At 40.9% G+C, this 17192-nt stretch overlaps 2 protein-coding genes across 3 annotated transcripts in view; one reads left to right on the plus strand and one right to left on the minus strand.

Moving 5' to 3' along the window:
- The window catches only part of PPP2R3C (protein phosphatase 2 regulatory subunit B''gamma), a 26062-nt gene extending 23409 nt beyond the window's left edge, over positions 1 to 2653 (plus strand). For both annotated transcript variants that reach the window (XM_083741408.1, XM_083741409.1), the window contains exons 12-13: positions 407 to 466; positions 2239 to 2653. In XM_083741408.1, coding sequence (XP_083597534.1) covers positions 407 to 466; positions 2239 to 2427 — 249 coding nt within the window. In that variant the 3' untranslated portion in view covers positions 2428 to 2653. The remainder of the gene's footprint in view (positions 1 to 406; positions 467 to 2238) is intronic.
- FAM177A1 (family with sequence similarity 177 member A1) lies at positions 2642 to 15512 on the minus strand. The gene is made up of 5 exons (XM_083741877.1): positions 15283 to 15512; positions 12929 to 13108; positions 8096 to 8162; positions 6241 to 6338; positions 2642 to 5445 (listed from the first exon to the last, which is right to left on the minus strand). The coding sequence occupies exons 1-5, from the start codon at positions 15475 to 15477 to the stop codon at positions 5236 to 5238; spliced, it is 750 nt and encodes a 249-aa protein (XP_083598003.1). The 5' UTR covers positions 15478 to 15512; the 3' UTR covers positions 2642 to 5235.
- Positions 15513 to 17192: the final 1680 nt, after the last annotated feature.

Consider the following 17192-nt stretch of genomic DNA (forward strand, 5'->3'; position numbering starts at 1 on the left):
GTTTTCTGCTTTGATAGATCTGCAGTGAAAAGGACAGATTTCAGTCCCTGCCTACGCTTCATGCAAGGGGAATGAACACAGGCAGCATACCTCTCCAAACAGATGATAAAGGACAAGATTCTTATAAGGCTCAGTGGAAGCATATACTTTAAATGTTTAAGGTCTCTGGTTCAATCCCAGCACCTGCCATCAAAGGATATTTGGTAGCAGGAACTGAACAAGCCCTCTACCTGAGACCCTGGAATACTTCTACCATTCTGGGGAGACAGGGCTAGATTATATGTATGGATTAGCACACAGTAGAGTTATTTATCCATGTTACACAGCTTATTCACTGTCTTGGATTTGAAAACATGCTGTCTTGTTTTCTGAACATATGTTACACCTCTTTGTGCTGTTACCATAGGCTATTCAAGAACAGATGAAAATTCATGGGCAAGAACCAGTTTCTTTTCAAGATGTCAAGGTTAGATTTCTATCAAAAATTATTTGTATGCAGTAGTATGAGAAAGACCTGACTTTCTGAAATGAGAGAGAGTATATGTACTAGGGGCAGTATTGTGGTAGAATGTTGATTCCATAGTTAATGTCTTAATAGTATTGAATTTGGTACAATATATTTTTGAATGTTTTTTGGGGGGAAATATAGATATATAATATTCTATATATCTAGCCTATAGGCAAATAGAACCTTCAGGGAGATAATTCTGCGGTATAAAGTAACAGACCTGGAAGGCCTCTTGCCTAAAAAAATGTTGACAGGCCAATATTTCACATATTATCCATGTAATGTTAATTGGGGTTTTTAGAGGATACTTTCATTTTGCTACTATGATTTCTGAATCCATCTTGAAAGTTGAATGGGAGAATAACACATGCCTCATTCTCATCACCTAATGAATGAGGCAATAAATAGCAGCACAAGTGGAGGAAACGATAGCTGGTGCCCCCAAAACTCATAGCAGTCACTAGGAGGTAAAACCTGTACATGTAGCTGCTTAACCAGAACTCTTTTGTCATGCCACCATAGATCCTTTTGCTATTTACAGGCAAATAGCTTGCCATCTTGGACAGTTTAAAGCAGCATGCACTTGGTGGCTGTATTGTGTGTGTTACATTGTATCAGTTGGAAAACATGAATTGATTTGTGAGGCAATCTTTTTACTGCAAGTAGGTAAGGAAGTCTTATCATGGCGTCAGCAAAAATTACCTGTCCTATGCGAGACCCACTGTTGAAAAAGATCAACACTTGGGAGACAGCTGTCCCATGGAGCAAATAAATATAGCTGTACATCTGCCCTTAGGTTAGTGCAGGGGTCGGCAAACTAAGCCCCGCCAGCCAGATGCAGCCCACCAGGCTCGTTAATCCGGCCCGCAAACCTCGCGGACCCTGCCGCCTGCTCAGTCAGTCCCTGAGCTAAACCAGCACGGCACGGAGGCCTCACTGCGTGGGGACTGACTTCCACAACACTGGTGCAGCCGCCAATCAGACACCAGAAGCTCCTGCTGCCAATCTGAAGCCGCGGATGCCTCTGGGCGGGCAGCAATGCTGGTACGGCTTCAGGTTGACCGCAGGAAGCTCCTGCAGCCAATCCAAAGCTGCGGACACCTCTAGGCAACGCCCCTTCCCTCCCGCTTATGTATGGTCAAAACCCGAGTGGGAGGAAGCAGTGGCGGCAGCATGGGCTCTGCACCCCATGGCTGAGACAGAGGACGATGATGCCATTGCTGAAGACAAGGCGGCATGGGTGGCAGCGGGGGAGGGGTTCCTTTAAGGAGGGGGGTCCAGCCCCTCACAAGATCTGAGGGACAGTGGATTGCCCCCCTCCAGAAAAGGTTTGCATAGATTCTAAATTTAATCTAGGTCACTGCCATCCCCTCCAAAATGCATTTACGGGATCTGATGACCACTGCTCCTTATGCTGGCTGCTAAGACAAAACAGGTCTCATTCTTATCCGCTCAGTAATTAACTCAAACAATGTGGGAGCAGCACTGCAATAAAGAACTTTACTAGAGGAATTAACTGTGACTGTATTTTGAAAGCAAGTATAAACACATCAGTTTACACGCCTTTTCAGCCAGGATGTGCTTTACTACTAGAACTGAACACCAAAGCATGGGGGGAAAGTAAAATTATTTTGATTTTTTTTTTTTAAGTCCTGGTACTGGTGCGCAAACATTTTTATCCTATTCAACTTCCATTAAAGAAACTGTTAATTTTTGGTTGCTTTTTCTAGGATGAAATCTTTGACATGGTGAAGCCCAAGGATCCTTACAAAATCTCTCTTCAGGACTTAATCAACAGTAGTCAAGGCGACACTGTCACTAGCATTTTAATTGATCTTAATGGCTTCTGGACCTATGAGAACAGAGAGGTTCTTGTAGCAAGTGACAATGACAACACAACAGATCTTGATGATACATGATTTAACAGGAGTAGACTGTATCCATGGAGATCTGCCCAACTGATACAGTGACCATTTAAAGCTGAATAATGTATTCATTACCCAAATAAATGAAGCTTCCATGTAGCTCCAGATGGACAAGTTTTGTATAAGGCTTGTGAGATGGATCTTCTCAGAAGCAAAAAAGGAAAAGAGTACTGCTGTTTGTTGAAAATGTAATTAAACGTTTACAGACTTTTCTGGTAAATTAAGTTTATTGAAATTATTCCTAAATCTACAAGCCACCTTCCAGTTTAGACAAATTATACCTGTTGGTATAATTTGGTCTTGAATACTCTTTTTTGGTTTTGTACTGGCTGCATTGGCATTGCAAAAACAAATCATGTGCAAGAAAGAAACAAATCTCTGGGTCATTTATATCTGAAATATCAGATACAGTATGTAGAAATGTAGTTACAAATGTGCAGCTCAATTCTTTTAAAACTACTATGGAAGTAAATACCTGTCAAATGGATAATAGTGAAACCTCCTACTAAACAGCATCACAAACCTTCATCTACTATAACAAGCAGTTAGTGTAAATGCTCATGATGTTGTTAATTGTTCAAATACAGGGCTTAAAAAGTCATGGGTGTGTCTCAAAACATGTGACTATCCTGTCAAAACATACCTCTGATGTCTTAATTGCATGCAGCCCTCCAAGGCCTTATCCAGGAGTAACTTCTGTGGAACTTACTTCTAAGTAGACACAGGATTAAAGGCTTAGTAGGGTAAATGTATAGGCTTACTAGAATCCCAGGACCTACTACTGGGTATTTTAATGGCACCTGTGCCTGCTGCATTCATAGCAAAGGTTTGCTAGTCCTATAATAACAACTCTGAACCCAACTGATTTAAAATTATATTAAATATAAAATTTAATGCATTTACAAGAAAAAGTACCCACTTTCATACCATTTGCATATACTGAAAGAAATAGTAAAGGTAAGGCACAATGATAGAAGAACCTCATGACAATAAGCCCTTCCTATTATATAAAGCAATAACATTTTTGGCAAAAAGTAATTATACAGCTGGGCACTCAAAAGGCTTAATAACGTACTGTGATGCCCTGAATAGATGCTTAATATAGGCTTCACATAGTTTACAACTGGCATTTGGAATCAATGATTCTTAAATCAAAATGGATGTTCCCTTTAAGATTTTTTTTTAAAAAAAAAAAAACACCAGAAAGTTGTGATGTGCCGTTTAGTTAAAGCTGTTCTAACATTCTCAAGAAGAGCTTCCCATAAAAAAAGAATAGTGTGGCAGACAAGACTTAAACACTTCCTCCTTTCCACATGCCTGATACCAACAGTAAAGGAAAGGGCATGATCCATGAGGTGGTTCTATATCTCTGCAGTTTTTTCTGCCTACTGCTGTGACACTTTTCCTATTTCCATAATACATGAATTTTTAGTCCACAGTTTCTTCCTGACTCCTGGCTATTTTATACAGGTGCACAGCAAGCTTTTAAGAAAGTGACTCAAGACAGTGGAAGAAGCTATTAAAGTGTGTAACAACATCCGAAAAAGGTTTTGTTTGTTTTGCATGGTGTACTGCTTTCTGCATGCATCTCTTTGTGCCACATATCCACAGACATCTGGATCCTGTCCTATATCTGCAAAGTTTTGTGCTGCAGAATTTTGTGAGAATTAGTGTGGATTGTCCTCACAAAAAAGGTTCGTTATATAAGTTAAATTGTCAGTAGTCCTTGGTCAGGGTGCTGACAAGATCCTTTCTAGATAGAAAACCTACCCTTGTTGACATGCAGTAGGCAGTTCTCAAACTTATTTTCAAATATTTTAAATATAAAAATCAAGTTCTGTCACTGAAACAGTGTCTGTTTAACTCAGAATGAAAAAAACACTGCAAGGGTATGCAAAATAATTAATTTAGCATACCTCACTACTTTTGTTTTTTACTACACCCAAAATTTAGAGCCATCATTTTATCAGCATACCATCTCCTATCCAGACTACCCTTCCCAACACACATAATAAAGTCAGAGATTACAATGTGAACTTATTCTGTATATTACTCTTACTCTTCCAACTAAGCAATGAGAACATGCTTTAGGGACCCCTTAAGAGGACAGTCCTTTATGAGACAGAGTTTTCAGACAAGTTCTTTTATACAGGCATTAAACAAAGTCACCTTATTTTAAACTATATGACTGGACACACACACGCACACAACAGTGACAATAAATTAAACTAAGTCACAAAGATGCCTTGTGAATTAGTTGCCATTAGTCTAAACTTTCACTTAGGTTTCAGTAAGTAACATTATAAATGCAAAATGACCTTAAAATAAAGAAAGCACAGTGATCAGTCCACAACTGTCAACAAGGCACCAGATGTTCAGGAAAGACATTTCACTTGTTCTGCATAGATAGATCACAGGACCAGTTATTTGCATTTCATAATCTTAATAGGTTAAGCAAAATGTCTTAGCCTTTATTAGACAGATGTTGGCTGAAGAGACGTTAAGTATCTCTGACCATACTTTGAAATAAGTTACATTCCACTGAACATGCATAACAGAGCCTACAAACATTTGACAATTAAGAAACGGGGTGTGATAACCAATGTCACACAAGCAGACTTCTGCTCAAGCAGCAGGGCCTCTCCTGCCTTTCCTCCCCACTACAGCCATTCAAAGCAGATTTCAGGAGCGCAGAGGAGAGGGGAGGCTGGAGAAACCCTACTGCATGACCAGAAATCTGTTCTAGAGACAACCAGACACCGTTGGATGCTACGCAAAGAATTCTAATGCAGCGTTCTCGTTCTAAGCAGACACTGGAGTAATATCTTGTTTGCTTTCCACAACGAGTGGACGATCTTCTGTTTCAAAGTTGAGATTTACAAATGTACTACAGGTTGTAGCCTCTGGCTGAGCTGTATGGACAGCAGTCCCCTCTTGACTCTGGTTCTGCTGCTCTTGAAACCTCCTTTCTGCTTCTTCTGACATCTTATTCTCTTCCTCCTCTTCCTCTTCCTAAAAAAGCAAACCTCACATGTTGTAAAACCAGCAGGACTCCATTAATTTATATATCCTGAGCATATTCATGTGTACCAAAATCGTTTGTTGCTGCCACGTTGTTGCTACTACTGCAGCACATTACTATTGCAAAGCTCTTAAGTACCCATCCAACAGGAAAGGTCAACTTAACATTAGAAAACATTAATGCAATCTGCATGCTTCTCAACAGAAAGAATGGCAATACTGTTTTGAAACAAAGTTCATTTCCTACAGATCAGCATTAAATATGGAAGCCTCTCATCAAATGATTTTTCCATGTCTGGCATATGGTAGTAAAACTATCTAAGTAGCCTCTGAACAGAAGTTGAGTGTCTGGGATTTGCAACTTTAGGAACCAGTTCTTCCTGAAGCATTTACCTTCTGAAATACAAACAAGCATTTCTTCTACTTACAATGTAAATTAAAGGGAACACCCTTAACTTACTCTTATAAAGAAAAAAAACCTAATACAAATTAGAATATCAGCTGACTTATAAAACAGATGTATGTTAGTGGTTTCTCAGTTTTAATTGAAACCCCTCACTCTTAAGTTTCCCATTAAAAAATCCCATTTCCTAACAAATGGACTTAAAGGGGAGAGAAAACAAGTTAATACAGAAGAAAATATGTTGACATTGATAGATTTTTAGGGAACTGAAATATGACATCTTTAAACCATTTTATATTAAGAAACCAGACTATTATGGAGTACGTTTTAGTAAATCTGTTTGTAATTCCTACACTGTTAAAAGGGTACAAAAAGGCACATACCTCCTTCTTCATTCTGTAGTATTCATCTATGGCATACTGGTATTTTGGCGTACTGATTCCCAAAACAGAGGCAATCTTTTCACCAAGGAAGTCACACACTGAATAAATAAAACACATTTATGAATGTTGCAGCCTTACCAAGCAAAGTTGTGAGCAGTTTCCCATTAGCATTCTGCACCATCTTACATTTAGTTATTTAAAGAAATGATTATATACCACTGTATCATAAAAATATATCACAGCAGTTTACAAGAGTATAAAAACATGAAACATTCACAAAGCAGCAGGAAGGGGTTTCCCCCCATTATCCTACTTCCTTAGTTTTTGTGTCTACTTGTACAAGCCAAAACATGAACTACACAAACTATGGAAGCGAAACCAAATAAAAAGTGACAGCACAGATCAGATAATAAAAGACTACACCCTTTACACCTAAAACTGTACAGAGTGAAGGTTGTTTGGGCTTTTCATGAAAATACCCACTAAAAGAGACTGCTTTATGTTTAAATTTTCTTCAAATGTACCTGAACAAGGATATTCCAACTCCCCTTTTAGTGAAACACCAGGCCCAAAGGTGTTTCAATGGTAAACTAGATGTATAAAACAAAAGATGACAAGATGTGTCGTTGCTGCACAATGGGTCACTGGGCTAGAGCTGCTTGAGCTGGCCTCCTCCTTATACTTATCTGCTCTACAGTCAAGTGAAGAAGCCACAATTGTTCAGCTCAGAGTATGTATAGCTTGCAGGCATCAAATGCTGGATGAGTGGGTGTACACACACAACCCGAAAAAGGGCAGGAGAAACTACCACAAACTTGCCCTTTTACTAAAAACTTTTCATCATCCTGTCCACAAATTACACACACGTCTTCACATAATAACCTGGTGGTCAATGTGTGCAATACTTCTCTTGTGACTTTTTATATATTTTTATGTCCAATTCCCACCTGAGACTCTCCCCCCAGCCCCATGACTTCTTAAAATGATGGAATAAACTGAAAGGGGAAGCCAAGGGGAACAGGCAACAAGAAAGGAGGTCATAACATTCATTGCAATAAATGGTTGTCTAATTTTGTACCCTAGTGCTGCATCTTTTAATCAACTTATAAAGCAGAACAGAAGGCATGTGTAGAAAATGAAGACTGGGTTTCGCTGTAATATATTTTTTCAAAGTAATATACCACCCAGGCTATAGTGAAGTGTAGGCACTGAAATATGCAGCACTAGACATACTTCTGTGAGGAAAAATAGTATTCTGTACCTCCTTTTAAACTTTTAAGAAAACACTGGATAAACCAAGTAAATGGGAGCTTTCACTTCACTAGACTTGCTTCTGCAGGTTAAGGAATGATTTGGGTTTTTGCATATCAGTAACTATCACTTTAAGGGACGCGGGTGGCGCTGTGGGTTAAACCACAGAGCCTAGGACTTGCTGATCAGAAGGTCGGCGGTTCGAATCCCCGTGACGGGGTGAGCTCCCATTGCTCGGTCTCTGCTCCTGCCAACCTAGCAGTTCGAAAGCACGTCAAAGTGCAAGTAGATAAATAGGTACCGCTCTGGCGGGAAGGTAAATGGCGTTTCCGTGCGATGCTCTGGTTTGCCAAAAGCGGCTTAGTCATGCTGGCCACATGACCCGGAAGCTGTATGCCGGCTCTCTCGGCCAATAAAGCGAGATGAGCGCCGCAACCTCAGAGTCGGCCACGACTGGACCTAATGGTGAGGGGTCCCTTTACCTTTAACTATCACTTTTATGACTTCATTTCATGCCTGTCCTTTCAGTCTCATACCACTTGGCACTTCATTATAACTTACTTTGTTTTCTGTAGACAGAGAGAGACAGAGAATACATACATACCTGATAGTGTTGATGTGGCTACTCTTAGCATCTGAAACCACAAATAGGGCCCCCAAGTTAGTGTTGCCTGCAATAAATAAAGGTTAAGATCATTTATGTTACGCATCTGAAAGACTTTTAATTTATTTCATGTGTCTCGCGTAAGTTATATCCAATGGTGGTGTTAGGCAAGTGGAAGTACTCTGCCTGTACAAGCAGGGCATCCAATTTTCATTGACCCCTCTTCATAGTACAGCCCTCTGCAACAGTTCCCATACTGTTCCCAACCCTCAGGGCTGCCGTGTGTTGGGAGAATTGGTGGGATTCAGTTGTCCAGCCATTCGTGAGCAGAAGTGCTTCCACTTGCCTAAGGCTACTGATGAATGTAACACTGAATGTCTTTATTGCTTGACTTGCGTATAACAAGAGCAACACCACCAATGGAAGAGGGGAGAAGCAAGAAAATTGACCTGAAAACACACTGCCCTCATCTCTTCAGCATACCTTCCTCTATTTTAAATTGTTTATCACGGAGATGAATTTCAGTTGCTAAACTGCCAAGAACAGGGCCTTTTTTGTAATGGCACCTAATGGTAGAATACCCACCCTGAATATATTTGCTTGGCAAAAAGATACAATGCCTTCTTTTCCCAATGTTCACATGCAGAAATTATAGCTCTTCCAATCAGATAGAAAATCATATTACAGTGGTACCTCGGGTTACATACGTTCAGGTTACAGACTCCGCTAACCCAGAAATAGTACCTCGGATTAAGAACTTTACTTCAAGATGAGAACAGAAATCGTGCTCTGGCAGTGCAGCAGCAGCAGGAGGCCCCATTAGCTAAAGTGGTGCTTCAGGTTAAGAACAGTTTCATGTTAAGAACGGACCTCAGAACGAATTAAGTACTTAACCCAAGGTACCACTGTACTTATATCCTGTGCTTCTGAATATATGCAGAAATGTAGAAACATTAAACCAAGTCAGATAATTTGTCCCTCTATCCCAATGTTGTCTGATGGAAACACAGTGGTGCATGTGTAGCAGCAAAACCAGACACCTTCATTTGCCCCACCTGCAGTAAAACATTTCTCTCCCATATTGGTTTCTCTAGCCACAGCAGGCGCTCTAATTCTCTAACGGTTTGACCTCACCCCCCAATGGCACACTCTTCCATTGTCTCCTGAAAGAGATGGAGGCCAACAACCTGCACATGCTAGGAACTGAACCTGGAACCTTTTGCATGAAAAGCATCTGCTCTGCTCTTACCTCCCCAATTCTACAGATACGATACATAAGATGGCAATAGCATTTAGGAGTCAATTTGCCATTACAAATGCAGAATTTGCCACACCAGAAAGTTTACAAAAATGAAATCTTGATATATATTTGATAGGCATTAACAATGCAAGGAAGTAAAGCTATAGTTATCCTGTTGTAAATAAAAATGAAGTGTAAAACATAAACCTTTTCTTCTTGGTATGTTTCAAAACTAAAGCTATACTGACACAAAGATTGGCTAGTTCAAACCTTACCTGAAGAAACTGATAATTAAATACAAACACTTTAATCTATTCTGGGTATTGATCAAGTACTTAAATGATGGGGTCAGAATCTTAAGAGCCCTGCATGTATGCCCAAGCGCTTTCATACGGGCTTTCTGAATTTCTTTTGCAACTGCAACTATTTACCATGCAGGAAGGCTTTCCAAGGGTCCCCCTCCCACAAGCTTTCTGGCAGGGCTTTTCAGGAAAGGGAAAATCCTAATGTGTGAGTGGAAGCTCCAACTACTTCTTACAGCAATTGTAAATACCCAGGACCCTTAGAAGCAAACTGGTACTTATGCGGGGTCTACAGAAAAAGGCATGAACAAACGTTAACAGAATTATTTAATGTTCTCAATGCTCATTTGCAAAAACCAAGGTGTCTCTGAAGAAAGAAAAATGCACATTTGTATTCTCTGGCCCATTCTGGTGAAACAACAGTTCACCGGCTGAAAACTCCCACCCCACCCCCATGTTATGAACTTCTACATAGATTCATTTGCTATTATTCTTTTTAGCTACCTATGTAGATTTTTGTGCCTGAAAGTCAAATTTTAATAGTTGCATTAAGTCATAAACAGGGGTAGGTGAATACGTACTTCTGATTTATATGTGCTGGCTTTGAAATAAGTCTGTATTATTAAAGCTAAGGTTTCAGACCAGAAGTAAACCATTTTATTTTAGGTTCTGTGTTTATTCGTAAAGAAGCCAACACCAGCCAAGTTCCATTTTTAAAGGATGCTGTGTTTCCATTAAAAGTCCTAATATGTCAGTTCACCAAGGCAAATTTAATGAGCGGATGCTAGTCTTTGTAAATGTACCCTTTTATACCACAACTGAAATAATAAGCTGTCAACATGGCACTGTCAGAAAACAGACCATTTATTTGTCTGTATAGAAATCTTACAGCATTTTTGCCAAGGCACCAGAGCTCAGCTGGGGATATTCTTTTTCTCTGCCTCATTTATATTGCTGGGACTCACACAATATGCCACAGGTGACAGCAATCCTTTCTCAGCTGTACCACAATATGATGTTTCGGCACTTGCTGAAGACCTATTATTTGTCCTAACATTTGCTGGTTTTTAGTGCCAAGCTTCAAGTGTTGTATTTTAAATTAATGTTTTCTACTGTGTATTGATGTATTTATGATTTTAATTTACTGTTGCTTTATTTTGTATATTGCTCTGCAACTCTATAATGAAGGCCAGTATACAAATAAATAATAAAAAAAAACATTTATCCTATCAAATTACAGTATAATGAAAGCTAGTTATGTAGCAGAAGATGGTTCTACAGTCATTTCATTTTAAATTTGTATAATAAAATGTCACACAAAGAAGGCTTATGAAGTGTACTATGAAACTGTAAAAAGGACGGATTGTTTTTTGCAGATTCTATTCCACTATGCTTTGGACACAGTTGCATTCTGCACTCCAGCGTCTTTCTCTCTCTGCCTTCCTTGCAACACAATGCAAGTCAATAGTACCTCTCTCTGTTCAGAGACAGAATTGCTATTCAGGATGCCAGATCTTGGCCTGGTAATAGGGCATGTCTGATGTAAAATTCATCACATTCAGTAAAATATTTCCTTCTAGAAACTGAGTAAACACAAAGGAACAAACCTGAATTGTACTGATGATGTTGGCCTACTTGCATGTTTATTTCAAACAGAACTTTGCACCTAAATATATTGCAATATTCAATAATCCTTACAGTTGAACATGTTAGTGTCTGTTTGTATAAAAAATTCAGCTCTGGGAGGGCCAAACAAGACCAAAAAGGATATAATGGCACTGTGCTGAATATACAACATAGTATATTTAGGCCAATACATTGCTGAAAAAAGAAAGCATCCTTTATTCTGCACATGTATTCTCTGAAATGCACAGAAGTCTTTTTTTTTCTTTTTTTTTTGGTATGCTTTTATGGAATAACCACTAGCACAAGGAACCTGTGGCCCTCCAGATGCTGTTGAACTGCAACTTCTATCAGCGCCAGGAGGTTGATGGGAGTTGCAGTTCAACAACATTGGGAGGCCAAATGTTCCCTACCCCTGTCTCAACCATCCATCATCACCACAAATCCAAAAAAGAGGGTTGGTTAAACAAAACTGACATGCCAAACAGAACACTTAACACCCCTCAGGATATAAACAGAAACCTGGGCTCGTCTTGTTTAAATAAACACATGAACTTCTACAGCACACTCAAATGTTCAAAGTATTGGTTTCCATTCTGAGTTTCCTCTTGCTTCTACCCAATTTTTATTAACTCATCTCTCCCACTGCAGTCTCTCCAATGCCCATTCTTCACTTTTCAAGAATGTTCCCAACACTAAGGAACTGCTTTTTAGTGTATGGGGGAGGAAGGGAGGGAGGGAAAACTCCATTATATAAGCAGAGTTTCATTTGTGCTACTCTGCATCCAAGTCATTATCTCAGTACAGTCGTAACTTGGAAGTTGAACGGAATCCATTCCGGAAGTCTATTCGACTTCCAAAACGTTCGGAAACCAAAGCGCGGCTTCCGATTGGCTGTGGAAGCCCTGTCAGACCTTAGGGTTCCAAAGAACGTTCGCAAACCAGAACACTCACTTCCAGGTTTGTGGTGTTCGGGAGCCAAACATCCGAGTACCAAGGCGTTCAGGATCCAAGGTACGAACTGTGCAAAGAAGGTCAGATTCATTCCCTTTCAGATGTGGGTGGGGTGGAGGGTTGTGGCTAAAATAGTTCAGGTTGTCTAACACCATATTGCAAGTTCATTGGCCAACTGAGACAGAGGCAGATTTAGGGACTGTGACCAATTCAGTCTCAATGGGCACAAAGCGGGGGGCGGGGGACAACAACACTGCAGTTATTATTTAGAATGTAGTGTAAGAGGCAGGGGCGCCAAATCTTGGCATCGCACGGGGCATTGCTGAAATTTGAGGCCCCGAGGTCCACCACTGACAAAGATCTGAAACGGTGTACAGACCATTTTGCATGCATCCAATTGACGCGCAGCTGCCAACACACAGGTCCTTTTGCACCCAGTAGAGGGCAGAACAGGCGCAGAACAGGGCATAACCGGCCGGGACAAGCTTATGCACGCTACACCAACACATGTGGGGGCTAGGAATGGAACTCCCACACAAAATGATTGCTGCCTATATTTTTAAAAAGACACCACATTATGACAATTAAATAGTCCTCTTCCTATGGAAAGAGATTTATCAGAACAGGATAAACAAGAGTTAACAGAATTTTATTACTCCATTTGGGTAACATAATGCATCATGAAAAACAAACAAATTTCAGAAACAAACCTACTGGATCAACAGAAGGCAAAAGGTCTTTTTTCTCCTGCTGCTCATCCTCCTCTTCATCTGTGCTGTATTCTTCCATGGTTTCTCCACTTGCAAAGTGGATGACCCTTCTTGGAATTTTCTTCTTTTTTCCGATGACTCCAAGTTCCACATTCTCAAAGCCTCTATCGCCATTTGCATGCAACTGAAACAAGAGGGCAACTTGTCAGTTGCAAAAATGCCCACGATAAGGGAAGGATAGAAGGCAGCCCTGTTTAGGGAAGTTTTAATGTCTGATGTTTTATTGTGTTTTTAATATTGTTAGGAGCCACCCAGAGTGGCTGGGGAAACCCAGTCAGATGGATGGGGTATAAGTAATAAATTATTATTATTATTATTATTATTATTATTATTATTATTATTATTATTAAATGACTCTATAGAAAGTTCAACTTCTTTGCAGACCCCACAAAATAATCTTCCATATATTTTACAATTATATTTGGGGGCAGAGGAAAGTCTAATTTTAAATGAATTTTATGGAATGCTTGCAAATTGCCTTGAGACACATGTGAAGGAGCTTCATAAATAAATATAAACAAACACTGCCACATGTTGTTAAATGCCTATATAAAATAACCATTATTTCCTGATCACTTTGTTTTCAGAGTATTTTCATTTATCCCTACAATACATCTGGGAGGGAAATCATTCTTATTTTGAATTTGCAGCTAGTAAGTGAGGTTGTGACACAATAAATTTTCTTAAGGCTACCCAAGCGATCCCTGACTGAGCAGAGATTGGACTAGGACCAGTAAGATCCAGAAAGCCAGTCTGCTGAAAGTACACCCCACATAAAATTGTTTCAGTAAATATTAGATTAATGCCTCTTTACTCCTATTGCAAAAGAATGTAAACAAAATCTATCAGGGCAGTTTAAAATTTTCCCTTTATTTGTATTTAACATTGAGCGTCCCTTCTTTACAGTTGCCACACAAGTATTAATATTATTAAATATCCATCAGAGTTTTTGTAGCCAAAAGTATACAAACAACAAAAGCTCTATGAACTCTTTAGCCTCCTAAGGTACTTTTTTGTAAAGAGCATCCTTTAGATGTAAGGCAACTGTGTCACTGCTTTTGCCAAGTTTTCACAGGTGAAAGTCAAAGCCTGTCCATGTAATATTAAAGAGGCTGATTTGTAACAGGTATATGCTTACAGGAGGAGCTCGAAGAAATCAGAACACCTGATATACTGTAAGTGTGAAGTAAAAAAGCATATCAAGGCAGAAGGTAGATGGTGCACATAATAATTTGATGAATAAATGGTATTTGTGAATTTATTCATATGTATGAGAAAAACAATCTACTAGTTAATTTATTAAATGCAAATGATGACATTATAAATACTAAAAATTCTTGATCTTGAAGCCCTTGAAGAATGGATTGGTCCTGGAATTGTGAAAAGTTAAGGATGAACTGTTTAACCGGCTTCACTACAAAATTCTTTTCAGATCGTGTTTTCACCAATAAAATAAGCCTAGCTGTTCTACGTGGGAATTAGCACAATCCTGTTATCATGAAATGAAGATGTTCCGGTGCTTAAAAGACAGAACCATGTTCACTCCTAAAGCCTTCAGATGTGACACTGCTTTTTTTATTTAAAAAATCTGCTTTTTGAGAACTGCTGAGAACCGTTTTTGCCAGTAACCAGCTTCTTCTGAAAAGATGGGCAACACCTCCAGCCCACAGGTAACCCGAGACTGGATAGCATTCCCGGCAAGCGATGCTGCTATAAAAGTGTAGGCCATCTGAACGACCGTATTTAAGCAACTCCACAAACCCCCTCTTGGGCTCCACTTTCCAAGGCTCGGCCGATACTGAACCGGGTCCTAACCACACCCAGCATCACCACCAGAAGCGCGACTGGCACGGAGATGGGGAGGAATTGGCAGCAGCATACAAATAATTTTGGGGGGAAAGCACAGCGCCCACAGGCCGGGTTGTGGCTGCAAATAAAGCAGGCGCGAGTTGCACCTTGAGGGAAATGGTAGGTGGTTTCCAAGGAGCGATGGAGGAGTCGCCTTTAAAGGCTTTGCACCCCGGCAGCGACCTCCATATCAGACAAGATATATAAGACATATATACCCCGTTTGTGAGGAGGGCAAAGGTTGCAGCATGGAAGGGCGCAGCACACCCCCCCTTGGGCCAGGCAAAGGAGGGCAGGGCTGCCCCTTCTTCTCCCCTCAGACAGGGCGGAGACCCAGGCATGGCGAGAGCCGGGCTGAAGGTGTCATGGAGGAGGCTGGGTCAGGTGAGCGGCTTCCCCCGCCGCCGCCGAAGAGGCTCCCTAGACGGAGTGGCGGGGAAAGAGACTCACCTGCTCTTGCTCCATGGCGAAGGCGGTGACAGCGACGGCGGCGGGGGCGCAATACAGAGTGATGGCGGACAGCCCCTGCTCCATACTCCCACCGCCCTCAGCCCAGCCGGAGGGAGACTGGCAGCAGCGGGGCTCGCGCCAGGCCGAACCCTCCTGCTCCTCCTCCCGGGCGGAGGCCCTGGGAAGTGAGCTCATAGAAAGGCCAGCCCCGGCGGCCCCGCCCGGGCTCGCCGGTTGCTAGGAGACCAGGAAGAGCCCCTCGCGGGGGCCCTCTAGCGGCAGAGGGGGCAAGGGCGGCGGCCTAGCTAGCTTCTCTCTGCGACTGCCAGCGGGCAGGTGTGTGTGTCCCCCTCCACGGTTCTTCGGTTAGGGGCGAGTTAGGGCTAAAGGACGAGGTAGCCTAGGTGCCATCTGTTGTCGGGCAGCTGTGTGTGTCCCCCTCCACGGTTCTTCGGTTAGGGGCGAGTTAGGGCTAAAGGACGAGGTAGCCTAGGTGCCATCTGTTGTCGGGCGTCCATAGTTTGTGGAGCGACAGGAAACAAACAAACAAAATCTTTATCCATCTCCAGTATGGATTTCACTTGCTGGACTCCAACTCCCATTATCCATTGCTGTTGACTCCTGACTGGAGCCGAGGGGAGTTGGAGTTCAGCAGCTTCTGGAGGGCCACAGCTTCACCCACCCTGCTTATCTATACCAGTGATGGTCCTGCATCTGTTTTGGGACTACAACTCCCATCATCCCTAGCTAACAGGACCAGTGGTCAGGGATGATGGGAATTGCAGTTCCCAACTTTGGCCTCACTGCTATAGACTATTTGCTTGACAGGTTGGATGGTCATATCATGGATTTTTTAAGTTGCAGTTTCTGCATTGCAAGGGGATTGGACTAGATGAAAGACCACCACACCCCATAGGGTTGCCATACTTCAAAAAATGTAAATCTGGACGCAACAAAGTTGTTGAGCTAAATCTAAAAATAAAATTTAAAAAATGAGTTATTTTTAAGGAAATTTACTAAAATATACACTTCTGACATGGGTTCCCATACTTCCTGATTTCCCCAGACATTTAAGTGCTTTCCGCCCAGGCATATGGCCACCCCACCGAATGATACCTTGCAACTCTACAATTCTATGATTATTTTTTTTAAAGGTTTTATTTATACTTTTCAAATATTTATACATTCATTAATTTTACAATCATTTTAACATTTCAAAGTTTGACTTACTTACCCCTCTTTATGCAGTTCCTTAAAATTATTTTTTAATACCGTCTGCATACCCAAATTCATTTAATTTGCTCATTTAATTATCTATTTTAAATATATACTCTTATGAAACTACAGGTTATTACAATAATCCTGCCAATGTTTTTATCTGTTTGCAATTTATCTGTAAGTATTCAATAAACAATTTCAATTCTTTTATTAAAAAAAAAAAAGCTTGTTATCTTGATTTCTTGTTCTTCCGGTAAGTTTCGCCATTTCTGCATATTCCGTAAGTTTTTGTATCCATTCCTACTTTGCTGAGACTTCTGCTTCTTTCCATTTTGGGACAAGTAGCATTTTTGCTGCCGTAGTCGCATACATAAACAAATTTCTAAACAATTTAGGTAGTCCGGTCCCTATAATTCTTTGGGGAATTATAGGGAATTACAATTCTATGATTTTTGGACAGTCGCATGCATTCCAAGGATACTGTGGAATTGGTAGTTCGGGGAAGCAAGGTTAGGTATCTCAAAGGGAAATGCTGGGGAGGTTTGGAGAGCCAAGTGTTGCACGATGGCTGGAGCGCTGGGACTATGACCTTGGGAGACCAGGCTTCGAGTCCTCAGCTATGACACTCACTAAGTGAGCTTGGGCCAGACGCTGTCTCTCAGTCTAACCTACCTCAGAAATTAAAAAATTGT

This window comes from Podarcis gaigeae, assembly GCF_964106915.1.
Source record: "Podarcis gaigeae genome assembly, chromosome: 1".
Taxonomy (NCBI): Eukaryota; Metazoa; Chordata; class Lepidosauria; order Squamata; family Lacertidae; genus Podarcis; species Podarcis gaigeae.

Coding starts and splice junctions, on each gene's coding strand:
- FAM177A1 (XM_083741877.1), bottom strand. CDS start 15,477: ATGAGCTCACTTCCCAGGGCCTCCGCCCGGGAGGAGGAGCAGGAGGGT. Junction 13,109..15,282: donor TCGCCATGGAGCAAGAGCAG/GTGAGTCTCTTT, acceptor CTCTTGTTTCAG/TTGCATGCAAATGGCGATAG. Junction 5,446..6,240: donor ACTACAGAATGAAGAAGGAG/GTATGTGCCTTT, acceptor TTGCTTTTTTAG/GAAGAGGAAGAGGAGGAAGA.